The 22,343-nt window shown below is 31.5% G+C and overlaps 1 protein-coding gene across 1 annotated transcript in view; it reads right to left on the bottom strand.

The window, feature by feature from the left end:
• Positions 1–421: 421 nt before the first annotated feature.
• Positions 422–22,343, bottom strand: part of LOC124370894 (DNA-directed RNA polymerase III subunit RPC6) — a 36,829-nt gene continuing 14,907 nt past the window's right edge. The window contains exons 3-7 of the mRNA XM_046829200.1: positions 9,937–10,057; positions 5,187–5,441; positions 4,820–5,077; positions 3,094–3,255; positions 422–577 (exon numbers count right to left, since the gene is read on the bottom strand). Coding sequence (XP_046685156.1) covers positions 503–577; positions 3,094–3,255; positions 4,820–5,077; positions 5,187–5,441; positions 9,937–10,057 — 871 coding nt within the window. The 3' untranslated portion in view covers positions 422–502. The remainder of the gene's footprint in view (positions 578–3,093; positions 3,256–4,819; positions 5,078–5,186; positions 5,442–9,936; positions 10,058–22,343) is intronic.

Below are 22,343 nucleotides of genomic sequence, written 5' to 3'. Positions count from 1 at the left end.
ACAAGCATTAAATGGCTAAAGCAACTAATGGCCGAATACACAACAACAAACAATCAGGGGAAAATCTCCAGCTGTTTTTCCAGGTCTAGACTTGGAAAATACCGAAAATAAGTACTTTAGAAGAAGAGTAATAGAAACATTATTTTTTAACAGTAACCATCCAAAATTATATTTGTTAAGTTTGAGCTAAGATTACATATTTTATCATGTTCAATAACATTTTAGTTTTGTACAACACTTTTTTTCACAAATTAATAAGTACAAAGTGATAGACAACTTCAAAAATGGTTGCATCCAAGATTTTTTATGGAGGAACATATAAGACAATTTAAGCCCCAAATTAATCTGCTGCACTGTCAAAAATTACTAGATAGACTTATTTGAACATTTGTAAGTTGTGGAGTTCAGAAATAAGACATGGTTTATGTATACTTTTATTTACAAAATAACAAAAGTAAAAAATAATATAAACAACAAACTTTGTAATAAATAACAATCTAGGCTATGATAGCCATTCACTAAGATAAGTACATTTAGTTGGGTTCACAGCACCTATTTCACTGCAGTTCCGCATTACCTGAAAAATAAATTATTGTTAATTACTCTAGATCAATTTATTAAAATTAATATTGTAAATATACTATAATCACTGCATTGTTTTATTAGTTAACACTGCTGAAGACTATAAGTTGCAAGGAGGCAGCTACAACATACAAGAAGCAGTCCAATAAATATAAGATGTTTGTCTGCAGTAGATAAATTGGAGAATAAATCTAGAGTAAATCACCCTCTATTAATTTGGTAAAATTACAAAACCTATTTCATTTCAAACTTAAAAATAGCTTCTTATACGTCTCTCCTTTCATGTATTAACCCTTTGGATGCCAAGCAAATTTCAAGATTCGTTTTGAGTAATGCCATGCATATGAGCTGTGGGTATTTCCTGAGTGCCAGTGGTAAATGGCCTATAACAGCCAAGTGTGCCAAGCACAAAACAGCTATTTTGTTATGTTAGACTAAAAATTGTATTAAACTCCTATCCTAATACTGATAAATGGACAATTTTTGTTTTGTTTTGTAGGTTATGAAATATACTGTTATGTAATAACAAAGTTTTATGATAATATCCAAAAATATAAATAAGTAAACTAAAAAAAAATAAATTTTATTATTTTTTTTTTTTTATTAGAAAACTTATATTATTTTACTATTTATGTAAACATATGTTACATTTTACATTAGTATGTATAATTATGAACCAATATAGAAATTTTCAGAAAGAAATATTGAGAAATAAAAGTTTTAAAAGATTTTTAATAAAACTTTACATTTGGACTAAAATGCTAAAATATTGACAATGTAATGTAAGAGCATATTGTAAGGACTTTTCTAAACAAAACTATATTTATTAAACTAGCATTGAGATGGTTGAAAAACATTGGTTAGGACCCTAATGCATGTTCACAAAAACTAAAATCATGACAAATAGCCTATTTTTTTATATTATTTGCTTTTACTCACCCTCAGTTATTGAAAGGCAGAAAAGTTCAATCTTCAATCACTCACTATTTTTTAGTGCCTATAGTCTATAGCATAGGCCTATTTAAAAATGTTACTAAGTCTATAAAAAACTATGCAAAGAAATGTCTCTATATAAAATATATACATTGTTACATAAACGTTCAGTCTATTTACACTCGTGGCGGGGGAGACAGTCAAGGTGGCAACCCCGGGTGCACTTGACACATACTGTCCTGGACCTTATACTATAACAAATTATATATCAATTTGTAACAAATTATATATAAATTTGTTAAGTAACTCTTCCCCTTTCGTTTGATGTATCTGTTATGAAGATTCGCTTACTATATGATTTAAAAAAATAATATAATCGCAAAGCCGAAAATATCGGCCCGCGGCACACTTCGGTTAAACGTAATGGGCCGAAAACATCGGCTCTCGGCACACTTCGGTTAAACGTAAAGGGCCGAAAATATCGGCTCTCGGCACGCTTTGGTTAAATATAGTGAGCCGATAATATCGGCCCTTGGCACCCAAGGGGTTAAAACTATAAAACATAACTTGATCTTAGAAAATGCCTTTCTGATCTTCCTCTTCATTTGTCAAAATTGCAGTACCCACTTTAAACCCATAAACATGATTTTTCTGGACTGTCATATTCATTTTTTTAAATGACAGAACCTATTTTATTTTAACCTTGAAAATTGTGATTCTCATTTGTCTTCATTCATACAAATTATGAAATTTAAATTCAAAATTTTGTTCCTGATAGTTAAAATAAACAGTTTTGTAAATAATTCTTTTTTATTTTTATTAATACGCTATTTTTAAGACAAATGCCCTGTTTTATGCTTTTACTTTTTATAATTTAGTTACAATAAAAATTAGCTTTGAACATTTTTTACTTGTCTTTGTGTTATAGGAAAGTTGATAGATTTATTAGTGGCATGTGAAGGGTTAACAAGAAATGATTGATGGAAATCGAAGAATGATCTAAAATCAATTTACAATGTTGAGTGGTAATTAATTAACAAATGTAATTCTTAGTTAATTCATTATACTTTATTAACACACTTAAAATTAACAAAGAAGTACAATAGTATCACTAGCCTGTGAAAATTGTTAAAAATATATTTAAACTTAATTCCACCTGATATTATTTTATAATATGTTAATATGTTAAAATTATTATCACATAAAGGAGTAGAAGTTCAAGATGGGCAAGATATGTGATTAGAATGGAGGAAGAAAGAACGGTAAAGGAAATATGGAGAGGAAATCCAACAGTAAGGAGAACCTGAGGAGGACCCAAGCAATGATTTAACACGGACTGAAGAGGGTGATGGAAACATTCACTCTTACCTGGGTCAGATATTGAAAACTCCATTAAAACCACAGCATTGCTTAAAAATATTGCAATATTTTCTTCTTTATTTTCTTTCTAGATCTTTTATCATAGGACTATTTGTCTTTGCCTAGATGGATAACACAACTGGGAGATCTTGTTAGTTAACAGATTAACTAGCTGGAATTGTGTAATATCAAGCCATGTATAAAAAATCTCCAACTTACCGGACATATTCCACATGGCATTCGAACTATTCCCGGAGGTGGGAGATATGACTCCATGGCCTGGTAGAGATACTCCCCAGTTACATTCAGTATCCTCTCCACCTTCCCATCGTACAACAGTGTGTCCAGTATTGTCCGGATATCATCTTCTGATAGTTGTACCTGAAACATAAAACGAAAGTGTACTGGATTTCATGATAATGTAAAATTATGGTTAAAGGTTTGTATCTTGATCCTATAAGAATAACAACAGTAAAACATAAATTTCAAGATTTACCACTTAATTATATTGTAATACATTATCCATACACATTTTTTATAATATTTTTTCGAGCATAGCTAAGCTAAAGCAAAATAATTGAAAACAAAAGTAAAATTGTTACTTGTTTATTAATGTTTCCAAGCACAAATATAACAAGAACAAAACACATTTCTCTAAAATAAAATTTTTTGACAAAAAAAGGAAATAAAATATGATACTTGTATTGGTTCTTATACTCTCTACTGTGCAAATTCGTTGGGGGGGGGGGGGAGGGTAGGAATATAAAACATGTATAGGTACATTACCTTGATTTCAGAACTTTGCTTAACAAAATTCTAATTAGATTTCTCAAAATTAAACAAATATACATATTTTTATCCAACATTCTTATATTTCTTTTAATCCTTTGAGTCCTAGATATTTTCCAGATGCACATAAGAGAAGAGCCGGACTTTCAGCTATACTATGGTAGTACAAGATGAACCAAAATTGGCCGTTTTGACGTAAATTGGAAAAAACTACCATATTTAAATTATGTATGTATTTACACATTCACGACCAAACGGGTACACATTATCTTTCACAACTGCTGTCATGTACCCGTGACTTTCGTTAAGCGCGTCGTGTATCATGTACCCAATAGAGTACACGTTATGCATGTAATTATTGTGTTTTTATTGTTTGCCAGTCTTGGTGGTTTGTAAAATGTGATCCCACGCTTAAATAAATACTTTAAGACTATTGTGTACCCCGTTGGGTGCACGATTGCTTAATTTTTAAGGTAAATTAATATTTTAGGTACCACTTGGAGTACATGGAAAAACATATTGAAATGAATTTTTGTTATCAAAATTGAGAAGCCTAAATAAATTTCTCGTAATAATTAGATATTTAATGTAAAAAAGCTATTATGATTTTTTACCATTACTATTTTAAAATTCAACAACAAATAAAAGTGTCCGGAAATAAGTCATCGTAGTGAACATGTTATTGAAAATACATACTTTATTCTAATAAGACTGTGTTGAAACAATATTAATTTTAAAATATAGAACTAAGACATTTTTTATTAAAAAAATTGTGTGCTTACCAAAACATTTTATTAAATTTTTTAATTTCATAAAAAAATTGTCTTACTAATTGTCGTAGTATTTGTTAAATAAACAATATACTTTTGTATAAACACAAAATGAAACACAATTCCAAACATCTTTGCTAGTGGCATAAGCCATGGTCTGAGCAAAAAGAGGCCCACTGATTTGTAAATAAACCCTTTTTAATAATATCTGAATACACCGTGCATTTCTTAAATAAATATTTTATCTCAAAACTTTTTGACAATGTTAACAGAATTAACTGTTTATTTATGTTTTGTAGTACCTTGCAGTATGTTACTGGCAACGTAATAAAAAAATTTCAAAATTAATCACTTAATTATTAAATATTTGATATGAAGGAAAGAACCTTGCTGATGCCCAGTTCTGTGATAAACTTCCAAACATCCTTGCTGGTGGCATAAGCCATGGTCTGAGCAACAAGAGGTCCACTCTTGGCCGCCACTGGGATTGTCTTCTCCTTGCGCTGCTGCAGATACCGGTAGCACTGCTGGTTCAGGACGTCTACAAATTCTGCTTCAAAGTCCTGGTCGCAGTACCACGCCCCTCCAGTCAGTGAGCGATCAGGCTCTAGGTTGTACAACATGTAGACCTTCTTCTTGCTGGCCTAAGGACAAAACTAAGAATCAATTCAAAACAAAATTTTTAAATTAACTAACAGAAACAGGCTTATTTAGTTATCTCAAGAGCAAACAGGAAGGAACAACTCTACTTACAGCTACAGACTTGACAGCTTTGATCATCTTCTTGCCTTCAAGTTGCTTGAGTATCTTGCCGAGAGTGGTCATTATAAGGTTGCTCTTGAAGCGAATGTCACGTATCCAAATACCCTTGCTTCCTGCCTCCTCGATGATGTTATACACTACCCGCTCCTCATTGTCTGCTCCTTTCAGTTTCTCAGAGGATGTGCTGCTCGCTGCTTTTATCTTATAGACCAGTCCACTGCTTGAATTGAACAAATCCAGCAGCCCCTGTGAATCATCAGTATACTGTAACTTTACATGAACTTACGTTTACTGAACCTGTTTTTAAGACAGATTGGATATTTACCTCAAAAATAATTATTGTTCAATATCATTAACAACTTTTGGTAAAAATGTTTATATTATGTTGGATTAATAATATTGCCTCCAGACTATACCACTTAGGTGTATATTTGACTTTGCTGATGCATTTTTGTAAGATGGCAATAAACATATATTTATTTATTTTATTAGTCCTAATAAATCATGGCAATACTATATTATATATATATATATATATATATATATATATATATATATATATATATATATATACAGGGTGATTCATGAAGTTCTCCCCCCACTTCTACAGCACATTGTACTAGTAAAAAATAATGAAAAAATGTTATATAAACATAGGTCCGAAAACGCTTCGTTTAGCGAGTTACAGCTAGTGAAAGATTTCACCTGAATTCCTGGGTAAAGAGTAAAATAAAGCCATACTGAACTTTTGGAAAAGGTTAATTAAGTAAGAAATATCGTGGATTCTTATGTATTTTTACCTGATAAAGCTAATAAAATAGGTTTCAGAACTGTACCTGTAGTAGTTTTTGAGGGATTCAGGGGTTTTTTTAAATGCAAAAAATTGGGGCACGATAAACAATGTTTTTTTAAGTTTGATGTACAATAACTTTGTTAAATTGGTAATAAATACATAAAATCAACAAACATTAATTGTAGAGAATTTAATTCTGAGAAAATTGATATATTCAAAGTCTAAAATAAAACAGAAATAAGTACCAAAAAAATCGATTTTATTCAGTATAATACATTACTAGTTTTAAGCAAAATTAATCAGGTTGGGCCAACCGTACGCACCTTTTTATAATAGATGTTCGAAAATGAGGCCCATCATTATCAATACATTTTGCAGCACGTTTGTGTATTGCTTTTGTTGCGTTTCTTAATTTTTCAGGACTTCCCTGTATCTGCACAGCCGAATCCATAATACAGGGCAATTAATTCATCACGAGAATTCACTTTTGTCTTGTATACAATGTCTTTCATCCATCCCCAGATGCAATAATCCAATGGAGATAGATCTGGTGATCTTGGTGGCCAAGGGTGAGGCCCTCCACGACCAATCCAGTGTCCAGGAAATTGATGATTTAAGTAAGCAGAAACGGGCACGTGAAAAGTGGGGAGGTGCTCCGTCATGCTGGAAGTACAAAATTTTGTCTGAGATGTAAAGGAACATTCTCTAACAGCTGCGGCAACTCTTCTTGAAGGAAATGTAAATAGAACTCAGCATTTAGGCGTCCAGGTAATATGAAAGGTCCAATCAGCCGATTGTGCAAAAAGGCCACACCAGACATTGACGCTAAATCGGTGTTGAAGGTTCTGTTCCACTACCTCATGTGGATTTTCTTCTGCCCATGAGTGTTCATTGTGCAAGTTATTGGACACCATCCCGAGTGAATTGTGCCTCATCCGTAAACAAAATACGCTTGTAGAGTTGGTTGATTATTAATATTCAAAAAGTTGCATAAACTCCAAGCGAAGAAGCGGACCATCCCCTAGCTGTAGATGTTGAACCTTTTGTTTATGAAACGGATAAAAAAAATTTGTTTCGATTAAGTGACCTCACACCGATTGACTGCGAAACTCCTATCCGCCTAGAAATACGTCGTTGTACTTACAACCTGGACTGCGATGAACAGCATTAATAACAAATATCATCATCAAGTTGGACAGCTCGTTCATACAAAGAGTACGAAAAGTTCCTGAAATTGTTTTGGTATCTCGAATCCTCCTATTAGGCTAACGTAATTCATATTCTTCTACAGCAGCTCTAGCATTTACCATTACAGTAACCCAAAATAAAAACCATATCAGCGTATTCCTCTGATGTAAATAAGTAAGGCATTTTTTTTGCTGAATAAACAATCGAATTATAACTCACAGAAAAATTGCATTTAATAACACGATTCACAGAAAACCCGATCTCCTGCTGTAGCTTGCAAAACACCACTAATACACAGTTCTAACGTAACAGTACAGAATACCATTGTTGATCAGCTGTTATTCGTGCGTTACCAACTTAGAAAATTAATACAACAAAAAACTACATTTCGATGATTAGTAAACAATAATGGGAAAAATGTTTGCTTCATTTATTTTCGAACATTTGATGTAAATTTTTATTTAAAAAAAAAAATACAACGTAATAAAACATGATATTTTTATTTACAAACAAATTTATTTAACAGTTAATCTTGTTTTCTCAATTTATCTCATCATTAAGGAACAAACATTTTATTTTGTTTTATTTTAACTGAATACCGTATGGTATTTCTTTACAGCTAGTAATGTATTATACTGAATAAAATCGATTTTTTGGTACTTATTTCTGTTTTATTTTAGACTTTGATTATATCAATTTTCTCAGAATTAAATTCTCTACAATTAATTTTTGTTGATTTTATGTATTTATTACCAATTTAACAAAAGTTATTGTACATCAAAACTTAAAAAAAACATTGTTTCGTGCCCCAATTTTTTGCATTTAACCCTGAATCCCTCAAAAAACTACTACAGGTACAATTCTGAAACCTATTTTATTAGCTTTATCAGGTAAAAATACATAAGAATCCACGTTATTTCTTACTTAATTAACCTTTCCAAAAAGTTCAGTATGGCTTTATTTTACTCTTTGCCCAGGGAATTCAGGCGAAATCTTTCGCTAGCTGTAACTCGCTAACGAAGCGTTTTCGGACCTATGTTTATATAACATTTTTTCATTATTTTTACTAGTACAATGTGCTGTAGAAGTGGGGGGAGAACTTCATGAATCACCCTGTATATATATATTTTACTTTTGTTTTACAAAAATTTGAAAAATTAAAAAAATGTATTGTCACTTTTTTGTACATACATGTGTGTTAATATACAAGATGTAACAAAAAGGTTGGGCTAGCTATGCATTTTCAGATTCTATGTGTGATTTTAAGCTAAAATTGAAGAATCATGAATTACCACTTAGTTTAGCGGCTATACAGCATTTTGTTTTTTAATCAAAATAATTTTATCTTTGTTGTTATTTTTACAATTGTTACAAAACTTGGTAAACGGGTCCATTTATTACATTATATTATTTAAAAAAGTTTTATTTTATTAGTTTTAATATTTTCAAAATGGCGGTCATTTAATTTTTGTTCTATGAAATATCTAATAAACCACTGTTATCAAAATTTTATGACACACATTTTTAAAAACAACCTTTTCTTTCTAAGGATTCCTTATTCGTAAAATTCTGTTAAGAAATAAGGCCATAGATCAGGTGCATGTCTGTCATCTCTTGAAAAAAAATACATGTTTTCCATAACCCTACCAATTGCAAACTGATCTTACAAATGTGTTAATTTGGCTATGTTTACATGTATTAGGTGTTAAAGGTTCCGTAATCAGTTTTTAAGTGTCGTATTTTAATTACAGCTGTTCAAATACTGTCAAATTATGGGCCATTTAAATTGCATGTGTAATAAGAAACCTTCCATAAAATAGTTATTTCTTAACCAACTTTTATAAATGATGTATCTTTGGAAAGGAAAATTGATTTTCAAACTGTTATGTGTCTTATAAAGTTTTGATAAAAACAGTGGTTTATTAGATATTTCATAAAACAAAAATTAAATACATACAATCTGAAAATGCATACCCCAACCTTTTTGTTACACCCAGTATATAAATACAAAAAAGTGACACCAAGGGTTTTTAATTTTTTTCAAATTTGTGTAGAACAAAAGTAAAAAATACAGTATATTTTTGGTTACGGATTAGTACAAATATTTTTCCTTTACAAACCAAATCGTTTATTCTATTAATTGCTTACTCATTTATGCAAATAAAAATGTTTGAAAAATTATATGAGTATCTTTATTAGTGCTGAAGATTAAATTTGCCATAAAAACCATTACAATTTATAGACTTCATTCAGCATGGAATATTTGAAAACCTACAGTGCTAAAAGGGTTAAATGCTTAACAAAATAGCTCAAAACGTATTTCGATAAAAGGATTCCCTTGTGAAATTATACAAGATAGAATTAGGTAAAATGCTACTGACAACACAATGTAGCAATTTTGATTTGATACCAATAAATTTACCTACAACTTAATGCTTTTGTTTGAGTAAAAATGTTTTAAACAATTCTGAAGTATCTTGTTAATATTTATTTTCAAATGGTACCTTATCTGTACAAAAATTATCTAAACGATCAAACCTTTTGATGTCAAGTAAAACTACCATTAAAACAATGAAGATCCTGACCTGGACTTTCCAGAACTCTTTGGTGAAGAGTGAAAACAGAAATATATATGTGAATGGAGTGCTATATTTTGCACTATTATTATAATTATTACTGTTTAACTTCGTAGATGGGGGTAAACCTTGTATTCACAATGGATTATAGATGAACATAAAGCATATGTCTGATCTACAATACCTGTGCAATCAGCTTGTTGACTATGGAAACCCTCTGTTCTGCCGTCAACACGGGCAACTCCTTCTGTATGTCTCCATCACTGACTCCCTTGGACCCTGCCCCTTGTATAAGGCTGATTATTCTAAAAAATCAAAAAAATATTATTGCCAAGAATGTGAGCGAGTCTCCAGTTTAGAAGAGCTATAGTTGTGCATTTGAATTTGGTCAACCAAGACTCAATCTTCCCTAAGCCTTTGTTGTATTCTCCATTTTATTACTGTTATTATTTGTTGTATTTTTTAAGTCCATCACAATTTGGTTTCAGAAGAGGTAAATCCACTGATTGATGCCAATTGAACAAGCCTATACGAAATATTAACTGTCAACTTTGAAAAATTAAGGCCTTTGCTCAGGGCCACTTTTATGTGACACTGAGTAGGGCCTTTGATTGTGTAGAACACGTACTCTTTTTAGCCAAATTAAAGCATTATGGAATTTTCATGGAAAGTGCCCTTTGATTTTTATAAAATCATTACTCTCATCCAATAGAAAACAAAATAGTATACATCAAAGGAAGTTGGTCACAGGAAGTCAAAATTAGTGTACGGGTGTCCGCTCAGGGATCTAGTACTTTTTATGGGGGGACGCCTTTACTTCTTTATCATATACAGCGGTGTATATTACTGTTCTGGAAACACCACCAACATATATCCTTTAATAATTTAATATATTAAATTTGAAACCTGGCTTACAATCGTGGATCAGGAGATTGGGCATCTTACTTTTTGGAACAATGTTCTTGTTATGTCACACCAACGGGGGAGCAGTCTCTGCCGGGGGTATCGTGAATATTTCTTTATATCGGAAAGGCTTTACTATACCTGTTGATACATTAAATTTTAAAAAGGTATTTGCTTATACTGAGTTGAAATGCCACCAAACCGCATCTCAAAGGAATGATTTTATCCCCAGAAAAATAGAAGCATTTTTAGTATTGAAAATGTTACTGATGTTCAACAATGTAATTGTTAACATGGAATTCTTGCCCAACACAAAATGTGGTTACACTAATTTTTTTAGCATTTTTTTTAAATGTGTCAAATTCAAAATAAAATAAACAATTTTATTTTTAAGCTGGTTTCATTAGTACATAGTTTATCCAGTTTTTATTAACAATGAATAAACACTTATGAGTCACTGTCTTCTGATTACTTATGAGATCTGTACTTGAGTGTATTTCCAGTTCAGCAGGAAGGTTTAAAGAGACCAAAGGATCTCTAGCCTATGAGAAAATCATTATTGTGTTTATTACTCATCTGGGTTCTTCAAGGTATTCAGTTTGTTGAGCATGGAGCGCTTTCACTAGACAGGGTCTAAGCTTGGGAATTACCAAATGGTCAAAGGTCATATCCATTCCTGCTACGAGTTAAGTCAGTGTCTCTGAAGCATTGCTGTCAACAAGTTATCTAATTACAGTAGTTCAGTTTTTTATTTGGCACTTTTTAATGGAATTGTCTGAAAAGAGAGACGAAATTACTCTGTTGGATGATTGCGAGGATACTGGCGAATTCAGTCAAAAGATCTTATCGGGGAGAGTTTTGTAATTTTGTTTAATGACCACTTTCCCCTGTAGAAAGGTAATCCATAAGTGGTTTTCAACAATATATCAAAAACTATTTGAGCGTTTTTGAAATGACAGGGAGTGTACGTAATCGGCCATACTCGGGTAGGATACAAATCAGCAACAGATGAAGAAACATGCCACTAGATGTTTTGCAAAACATTTATTGAAGACCCAACATACCATCGGCTCAGAAAAAGCTGCACTAGCAACCGTGGAATATGCACCCTATGTCTGTGTGTAAGATCTTTGAAAATTAGATAAATATCAAACCATTTTAAAGTTCATTTAGTCCATCAGTTAAGTTGAGGATGATTACGACAGAAGAGTTGAGTTTTGTGAAACTTGTGTGTATGCGCAAATGTTGATGACAATATAGAGATTTTCTGACCGAAACATTACTATTTTCTGATTGAGCTGGCAACTTTTTGTCCTAAATGGCCCATGTTGTAACAGGCACATTGCCCGGTTTTACTGGTGCTAGTGAAAACCCACATTGGATTACTGAGTCCCAATTACACAGCAACCACAAAAACTGAAACCGTATATGGTGTGGAATTATTTTAGGTACACAAAATTGTTGGACCCCTTTTTCATCAATGGAAATTAAATTGCCGAACATTTACTACTCAATTATGCTCCAAAAGTGAAATTAATCCCAGCTATTCAAATTGCGCATCACGGAGAAAATACTTTGCATAATGTAATGGTATTCAGCAGGATGGTTGCTCCACCCCATTTATGGGGAGTCAGGGTAAAGAGAGATAATTTGGATTTTAAGGTTTTTCCTCCATAAAATGGATTGGCCGTAGAGGACGAAATCGAATGGCCTCCAAGATCTCGGGATTTGTCACCAATCGTATTATTTCCTATGGGGGTCATTTAAAATCCAAATGTTTATAGAAGAAAGCCTCATAATTTGGATGAAGACCTAGAGAAACAGGGATTTAAGGGGGGAAAAAGGAGATCCCCAACCAATATATATTTGGGGGGGAGGAGAATTTGCATTGATAACTGACAGAAATGTTAGGCAAACTCTTGATCGAATCATTTTTACACAAGATCTGGATCCATTGTCAAACCGTAGATATGGAACACAGTTGCGAACAATTGCTTTGGACACCAAATGCAGTGTAAAAACGTTTGTCTTCTTTGTAAGCACTTTCTCTAACAGGCATACATTATTTTTTATTTGTTAATATGAAAATCAATAACATCAGTATTACCATAATTGTACTGTTAATTAAAAACTGGGCTAAATTTGTGCTAAGTAGAACCAAGTCCTTAAAAATGAAATTTTTGTTTTATTTAATTGAACATTTTTTAAAAAAAATGCTAAAAAAATTAGTGTAAACACATTTTGCGTGGCAAGAACCATGTTAAAATTACAATTGCTCTGAACATAAGTAAAATTTTCAATAATTAAAAATGCTCTATTTTCTGATAGAATAATTCCTTTGAGATGCGGTTTTTGTGGCATTCAATTCAGTAAGCTATTACCTTTAAAATGATGTATCACAAGGTATTGGCTTCCATTAAAGAATATTCACGATACCCTCGCAGGACTACACGCTCCCCCGTTGGTAGTGTACCATAGATGCTACCTAAACACACTCGCGACTTCCAAAACTATGCAGTAGCCCATTGCCCAATCTATATCAAGATTGTAAGAGGTTTCTCAAATTTGTATTTTCAAATTATTAAAGGATATCCAATTTGGGCCTCACCGCATTCCAGACATTAAATTATACTCCCTGTATATTAAATGATTATCACAATTGGCTTGTTGATGCTAATACGCTTCTCTCTACGCTGAATGACACAACTTTTTTCAATAGTAGTAATAACCTGAATGAAACTAAAAGGAAATTAACCCTGACACCACCCAACAAAACCAAGGCATCAATTATGGTTTAAGATTAAAACGGTTTGTTAATGGAATTTGAATTTTTAATTTGAAATTTCTTTATTTCATGTCTTTAGTCCTTTGTGAGCCAAAATGGACACAGTCCATCTTACAATTAATCAGGTCAGCATATTATTATATACTAGAGTAACTTATAAACACTAAACACCAACACACTGTTGTAGTCAACAAGGAAAAACAAAAATTTTTAATCAACAAGGTCAATAACAAAAAAATATTAAAAAAATTCTATTAAAATTGACTAAACAAGATAAAATCCTAAAATTATAAAATTTAACAAGACAAAATCAACAAGATAGAATTCAACGAGATAAAATTTAGGTAGAATAAATAAAAATGTGGAGCTTTCTTAAGTTAAAAACTACAATTCTACATTTTTACAAGTCAGGTTACTCATTGATTGGAAATGAATAGAAAGGGTTTTTTTACAGCCAAATGAAAATAACCCTGTTTGAATTTCTTTAAGTCTACAGAATTTGCCTTACGACCCGAGTTTAGTAAAAAAGGTAATGGATAAATAAAAACCAAAGTTCCTTTTGAGTTTTGTCTTAATCTACAGTGTAATTCTTTGTGTCTAGTAAATGCCATATTTCAAGTATTGTGAGTGTGCACATCACTTTTTTCCTATGGACAAGATCATTTGAATTCTTCGTAACATAAACAAGACGAGGTGTTAGATATAAAGATTTAATTTATTACTGTATCGAATTGGCATTCGTGTATTAAATAAAGGTCATACAAATAGCACTTCTGGGTCTGAGTTTGTTATAAATCCTAAATTGCTTTCCTTTTGTATTAGAAGAACTCTATCAATTTCCAACTCCGTTTCCCCAAAACCAAGTAAGGCCGTTATAAGAGTATTGCTGTTAAAAAAAAGGCAAAATAAGAGTTTTTTAAGTATTCTTTAGGTACAAAGTGTTTTAGCTGTCTTAACAATAAATACAACTCTAGATAATCTAGAAACAAAACTTGGCTAATGTGATCTGAACCATGTTAGTTTACTATTCTGAAGACAATTTCCCATACAGTTTGACATTAGGTCAAAAAAGTGCAGCTTGATCGGGGGTTGTAGTGCACAATAATATTTGTTGTGTCTTACATTCATTCAGAGCAATGTTCATTAGCCTGAAACCATGTCTTAAAACCAATGCCTGAAAACCAATGAATGAAACTAAAACTTCACAAAACATTTTGTTTACTTTTAAAATCAATTCCTGAAAATAGATTTTAATTTTGGAATCAAGTAGTGTAATCAAAAATTTTAGGAATTCATATTGATAATAATCTTTCATGGGGACCTCACATTGATTTTCTGTCTACTAAATTTATCTTAGAATTATTTTTTTATTGAGACGTCTATTCTTGCTGCATAAAGTGGAAAAATTATGTTCGGACTGCATAATTTTGGATACTTTGGTCAATTTTGAGATACGGATTTAATACTGTGGGGAAATAGTGCTCAGAGTTTCAGGAAAATACTGGTGCTTCAAATAGAAAGCTGTTAGAATTGGTTGGTAAAGCTGAATATCTTGATCATTGTAAACCTGTTTTCATTAACCAAGGAATACTTTTTTTTTTTAACAAATTTAGTTAATTTTATTACTCTGTTTGACTTATCTGTTTACATTTTTTAAATAATAAAGGACTTAATAAACCTATTACACAAACACATAATTAATAACACACGAAACAATAATAACATTTTAATTTGGAATATTGTCGAGCTGAGCAAATCTTTGAATAGTCATGTTATAATTGGCCTTGAAGGTGGTATAACAAATTTGGAAAAACATTTGACTACGAAAAAATTACCCTCTTAAAATTTATAAAAAATAAACTGTTATGGAATGAGCTATTTTAAAAAACCCCTTTATATAATTATTGATGAGTTTTTTTTCTATTAACAAATATAGACTTTTAATGATTGTTTTAAGATAAAACTGACATAATTATAACTCAGTATAATTATCAAGCTAGACAATTAATGTCTTGATATTGTTATATATATAATATTTATGCTATTATACTTATTAAATATTATTTAGAGACAATGGCTACTTAGTCTGTAGCTGAATTAGACTTTTGTCAATGCATGTAACATGTTTTTTACAGACAAATAAACGAATTTTATTTCATTATTATTATTGTCCATAACAATGCTAGTTTTTGATTCAGAAAAACTATACCGGTCACAGCAATGTAACACTGACTCAATTATATTAGCGTGTTACTTTGATAAGTATATATATACTTATCAAAGTAACACGCTAATATAATATATATATATATATATATATATATATAATGGAAAAAATTGTCTTATTAATAATTATATTGTTAATTAAAGTGAAAAATATTTTCTCCACTCCTTTTTGTCATCATACGACGAGAAATAATAAGAGGGCATATTAAATAATAGAGGGGGAAAATGCAGACTTAATGCAATTGCAAAAACAAACTGTCAACTCAGCAACATCGTTTTTGACATGCTTTTAAATGTAAAGGTGCTCAAACTGCTCAGATATGTAGTATCTTACTTTGTCAACCAGTTCCAAAATTGTGTTGTATATAAATTTCAGACCAGCCAACATGTTTAGAGATGGAAGTGCCATGAGTTTAAAAAAATGTAATGTTGACAGAAGAAGAAAAAAAAATTTAACGATATTATACACAGATTAATAAATAAAACACAAACAAATATTTGTTGAATATTTCACATAATACATAGATATTATCTGTGTATACGATCCTAAACCTGTTGTTTAGCAGTAGCAGCCAAAGACAGGTTACAGCACTTTTCTTCCTATACCTCCTGTTACATTCTTATCAACTGAGATGTTATCAGTTGTAAATAAGGTTTACTTTGACAGAGGATTGTGTTAAAAATATAGTCGGTACATGAATTTGGAGCTTTTCGTTAAGTATATTATAACACAAGTAGGTCTTCTTTTAGGAAATGTTGGTAGATTTCATATTCCTTTAGGGTATCAACTTTCCAACCATTGTGTATCTAAAACCTCCAGACTATTTATCATCAATGCCCTTATTTATCTTGTCATATTTATCATGTTTTCTTTATATGTTTATAACTTCTGAGGTTTTATATATATATATCCTACTAATATTATAAATGCGAAAGTTTGAATATTTGGATGTTTCGAGATTTGTCCTTGAATCACGCTGAAACTGCTATATGGATGGATTGTGCTGAAATTTGGAACAGGTATAGCTTTTGGTCTGAATTAACATTTAGAGTGCTTTTTACCACCCATAACACATTCATTTCACCAAATAAAGTTGTATTCAAATTGAAAAATTAGTTTGTTTACATTCAAATGTTATGATAAGATAAAATTATAATATTTATGACACATTATCCAAAGTTAACTGACCCTAAACAGCTGTTGGCACTTTCAGTTGAAGTTCATCAGTGGTAGAAACGTTTGTTTACATTTAAATTTTAGAAAATCTTATAAATAACAATAATTTGAAAAATGTGTTGCTAAGTGCAAATCTTGATAACGGCTGGACCAATTCGGTTAATTCTACTTGTAAAATGTCCATTGAAATCCGAGGAAGGTTTTTATGAAGAAAGAGTTAAGAAAAGTTACTGTGCTTGATCGGTAGTGTAATGCAGATAGTAAATAAGACATATATTAATTTTACTCCAGATTGCGCCAGTGTACAATTAAAATCATCTAATGCATTCAATACTGTTATAAAACTAACCTTAATGAACAAAGGTATGAATATTTTCACATAAGTTACTTTAAACTGGTGGACTTCTTTGACATTATCATATTACATTTTAACGATGGCCTATGGAAAAACAGAGAAAAGAATACTAACATGCCTCAACGATTCATTCTTTCCCTACAGTCCAAAAAACAAGTATAAAGCAAAACTTTAATAACAATTATTTTGGAATGTTTCAAAACCTTAATAAGGATTTCCCTCTTATACTGAAAGTACATAGTAAGTAGGTAGGACTTCCCACTAGGTCGTAATAGGCTTTTCAGTCCTACCAAACTCAACTATGCCAACACGATTTTGACCAAAATAGATTTCCAAGAACTATATAATCAAACGTATATAGTATTTTAATCGAGGCAATATGGTAAGCTAACCTGTGACATAGTAGGTAAATGATTTTAAACGGTCTTAAGTAGGCACTTTTTAACCGAAGTAGGCATGTTGGTCCTAAGTAAGTATATATATATATATATTTTTTTTTTTTTTTCTTCGTTAGAACAATAAGACAAACTCTACTATGGTACTGGAAATATCTTAGACCTGAAATATATGACAAAGACTGGAAATATACGCTTTTTGACCGAAGTAAGTTTCCGAGATTTGTGTTTTCTTGATCGGGATGACAAGGCAGATTCAGCTGTGACGTTATGTATATAATTAATTAGAACCAGAAATGCTCCTACACGTGCCAAACATGATAATGTATAATAATTAAGTTAAACTCTGATACTATTTAACATGAACTTAAATAATATCTATCTGATGTATGCCTATTTAAGTTTTAAAATTTTTATAGGACTCCCATCATATTACATCATAATTGCTTTTACTAAGTAATATAAGGATTTCTATACTAAACATTGCGTGCGAAGCCGCGGGTAACAGCTAGTATATATATATATACAGGGGTGCTGAAAAGTCCCGGGACGGTCTAATAACTTTTGAACTAATTACAATATAAGAACAAAAATTTACATCAAGCTTTTGCTCATATAAAACTATTATTTTATGTATTTCACCATGATATCCTGCTTATGGGGGACGTCCCGCTAGGGGTTGGTGAAAATTCTTAAATAGAAGCATAGGTCGAGTCGTACATCAAATTAAAGCTCTTTTTAATTAGAAACATTTTGGCGAAAATCTGACGTAAAACAGTTGACGCATTACAAAATGGCGGACACTCAAAGATTATAAAATACAGAATTTTTCAAATGCAAACATTCTGGTTGTTAGAGAAAACTGAGACACTTAATCTTTTATTTTACTTCTTTTACTTCAAATCACTTACCAAAACAGTTATTAGGTTTTGTGGCAATGAGTTGATGATTTTGCGGCCAATGTATGAAGGTTTTTTGCTAAATGTTGTTGTGTGGTGAATAGGAAGACTGTAGTCGGCTGCTCTCCTAGTGTTGTATGAATGTATGTCTTCATTTCTTGGAAGGTCCAGCTGATTGGTGTAGATGACAACTGCAAGTATGTAGAGTGATGTGACAGTTAAGATCTTAAGTGACTTGAACGCTTCTCTGCAGCTATCTGTAGGGCCTAGGTCTGCAAGTGTTCTAATAGCTTTTTTTTGGAGGATCAGGATTTTGTTAAGGTTGGCCTCGGATGTTGAGCCCCAAGAAATTAATCCATATCTAATGTGAGATTCTACCATCGCGTAGTATGCTGTTTTGGCTAATTCCGGGCCTCCCATCCACATCATTCTTTTGACTACAAATATCCCAGATGAGAGTTTCTTGGTCAGTGCATTAATATGATCTCCCCAGGAAAGGTCAGCATCAATTGTGAGCCCCAGTAGTTTTGTCTTTTGTTCCGTTGAAATATTGGGAATATCTGGTATTTGTTCATGTCTTCTGCTAAAATTGATATGTGTGGTTTTGGATGGATTGATAGCTAAGTCGTTTTGAAGACAGTATTGGAGTGCTTTGTCTGTAGATGATAAAATGCTAGTTACTAATTCATGTGATGTGTCATTTGCAAATAGAAGAGTTGTATCGTCTGCGTACATTATAGTCTCTACATTGTCATCATTGATAAAAACAGAAAAGTCGTTGGTGAAAAGTATAAATAAAAAGGGGCCCAGTACTGAGCCTTGAGGCACTCCTCTTCTCACTGGCAGTGGCTTTGATCTGTATACACATTTTTTTCCATTCAGATTTTGTTGAATTTCAGTAATTTGTGTGCGATCTTTCAGGTAGCTAGCCACCCAATCTTTTGCTAGGCCGTCAATACCTAAAGCCAAGAGTTTTCTCAGGATGAGGTCATGACCCAAGCAATCGAAGGCTTTGCTGTAGTCAAGTAGAATAGCTGAGACATGTTTACCATCTTCCAGGTTGTCTGTGATTTTTTCAAGTAAATTGGTAACAGCTGTGGTGGTGGATCTACCTTTGAGAAATCCATGTTGATTTTTTGTAATAAGTTCATTTCTTTCCATGTAGTCTAGCATTCTTGACAGAGCAATCTTTTCTATTATTTTTGAGAGTGTTGATATTAGCGAGATAGGGCGGTAATTCTCTGGTTTGATGAGGGATATATCCTTTCTTGTGTTTTGGATATATTTTAGCAGTTTTTAAAGCAGAGGGGAATTGTCCTGAACTAAATGATTTGTTTATTATGCTGACTAATGGAGGTGCTAGTTGTTTGGCACAGTGTTTTACGACCTTTGATGGAACCTCGTCTACTCCACAAGATAACTTAGATTTTAGTGAGGATATTGTTGCAATGACTTCCTTTGTGTTAGTAGGTTTTAAAAATAGTAATCGGGTATCACTTTGTGGGAGGGTAATTTGGTGAGTTATTATTGTGTTTTTAAATTGTTCGCGATTGTTTTCCAATGTGGAAGCTGCTATTTTCGAAAAATATTTATTAAAGTGTTCAGCCACAAGAACAGGGTTATCCTCTATTTTGCCATTCATCTCCAACTGCATATTTGCTTCACCTTTTTGTTTATTTTGTTTCTCCGAGTTGATTGTGTCCCAGATGGCTTTACTCTTGTTGTCAGCCTGATTAATATATTCTGCTGTTATGCTTCGTTTGAGATTTCGGAGTTTAAGGTCGTAGGTTTTCTTTTTTTCTGTCATTGCTATTTTGTCATCATATTTTCCAGTTCTTCTCATCATATCTCAATAGTAGAAAACAAATGGTTGTACAAGGTAGAGACAAATCGGATCTTAAAAATGTTACAATAGGGGTACCACAAGGTTCAGTCTTAGGGCCTTTTCTGTTTGTAATGGCTGTGAATGACTTTGAACACAATATACCATGTTATTCTGTACTATATGCTGATGAAACCACCCTAGTGAGTAGCAATAAAAAAACAGAACCGTTATTGATAGATCGTATGAGGCTGCTAGATGATGCTAATGAATGGTTCAGATCTAATTCTCTAGTTGTAAACCATGATAAAACAGAGAATATATGTTTCTCTCTAGATAAGAATAATTATGGTGATTTACATTTTAACCTTATAAAACTATTAGGAATATATTTGGATAGTAAGCTAAGCTGGGATGTAAATGTACAAATGATGTGTAAAAAAATTGGCAAGAGTTATCTACTTACTTAGAAAATTAAGTTTCTGTGTTAGCATGGATATGCTCATGACAGCCTATTATTCTTTCTTTAATTCACTTTTAATGTATAGAATTTTGTTATGGGGAAATAGTAGCACTGCTCAAAAAGCTTTTGTATGGCAAAACAAGGCCCTAAGAGTTATAAAAGGTTTACCTGACAGAACTTCTTGTAAGCCCCTTTTCAAAGAATTACAAATTATGACTCTGCCAAGTATATATATATATATGTATATATTTTCATGTTTATTAAAATATAAAGACAATTTTGAAACATCAGCTCAAACAAAATATTCATAATTAGACCTATAATATAAGGAACAAAGGCAAGCTAGATATGGTAAATGTTAGGCTAGATAAAACTAAGAAAAGTCATTTATGTATGGAAATTAAACTTTTCAACAACTTGATAACGCATGGCCAGTTAGTATTGTTAAGTTTAATAGTTTTATTAATAGTTGGTTGAAGGACAAAGCCTTTTATTCAATTGACGAGTATTTGTCCTGTAACACTAGTGAAATAAAATTTTAGTCTACTGTTTTTATATTTCTTGTTTCTTATAAAATTTATTTATTATTTCTCATTGGACAAAGCCTTTTGATGAGCATTTGTCCTGTTTCAATTTTGTGAGGCCACCGTTACAGATTTGTTGAGGTGTTGTTTGTTTTTATTCTCTGTTATTCTTATATATTTTAATTACTTGTTTTTATGTTATGAACTTATTTTATTGTAGTTGAACATTAGTTTTTAATTATTTATTTATTTTATTATAGGATTATTGAACAATTTTGTATACAAGAAAATAAGGAAGTTGGTATTGGCTAGTTAACAACAAGTTTAATGAAAATTAAATAATTTTGAATTGACATATTGAATTTACATTTTGAATTGACATTTAGAAAAAATGATTAAATAATTTGGAGGACTAGTCGGTTTCTCGTGGTGTAGGCTCATGGTTTGTATTTCTCCGATGTATAGAATCCTCACTAAATCTAGAACAATAATATTGAACATGTAAGTTATTAGGTACAAACACTTCTATGCTAACAAATGCTAATATGAAATTAACCACAACAAATTTTAAACAGAGAATGTTATGAATGCCCACAAGTTTACATGGTTTAAATCATCTGTCACAACCTAATTTAAAAAAATATAGACATAATTCTCTTAGTTACCAATTCACTCAATTTATTAACAAAATATAATGAACATTTCCATATGCATGGTATCACATTTAGTTTTTTATACACTTGTATAATTTGGAAAGCATTCAAACTGGTAAAGTCATATTACCAATTGTTTGTTTGTTGTTTATTTAGGGTCATATTAAATTTTAAATAAACATTCGTCACACGTAAATTAGATGGTTATTTTTTTGTAAAAAAAAAACAACTAAAATATTCATTAAGATTTTTGAGAGTGGATAAATATTGAAAATACATCTACAAAAAAATAATATACAGGGGTGCTGAAAAGTCCCGGGACGGTCTAATAACTTTTGAACTAATTACAATATAAGAACCAAAATTTACATCAAGCTTTTGCTCATATA

The sequence above is a fragment of the Homalodisca vitripennis genome, chromosome 1 (assembly GCF_021130785.1).
Source record: "Homalodisca vitripennis isolate AUS2020 chromosome 1, UT_GWSS_2.1, whole genome shotgun sequence".
Taxonomy (NCBI): Eukaryota; Metazoa; Arthropoda; class Insecta; order Hemiptera; family Cicadellidae; genus Homalodisca; species Homalodisca vitripennis.
This window is presented reverse-complemented; position numbering and strand designations above follow the sequence as displayed.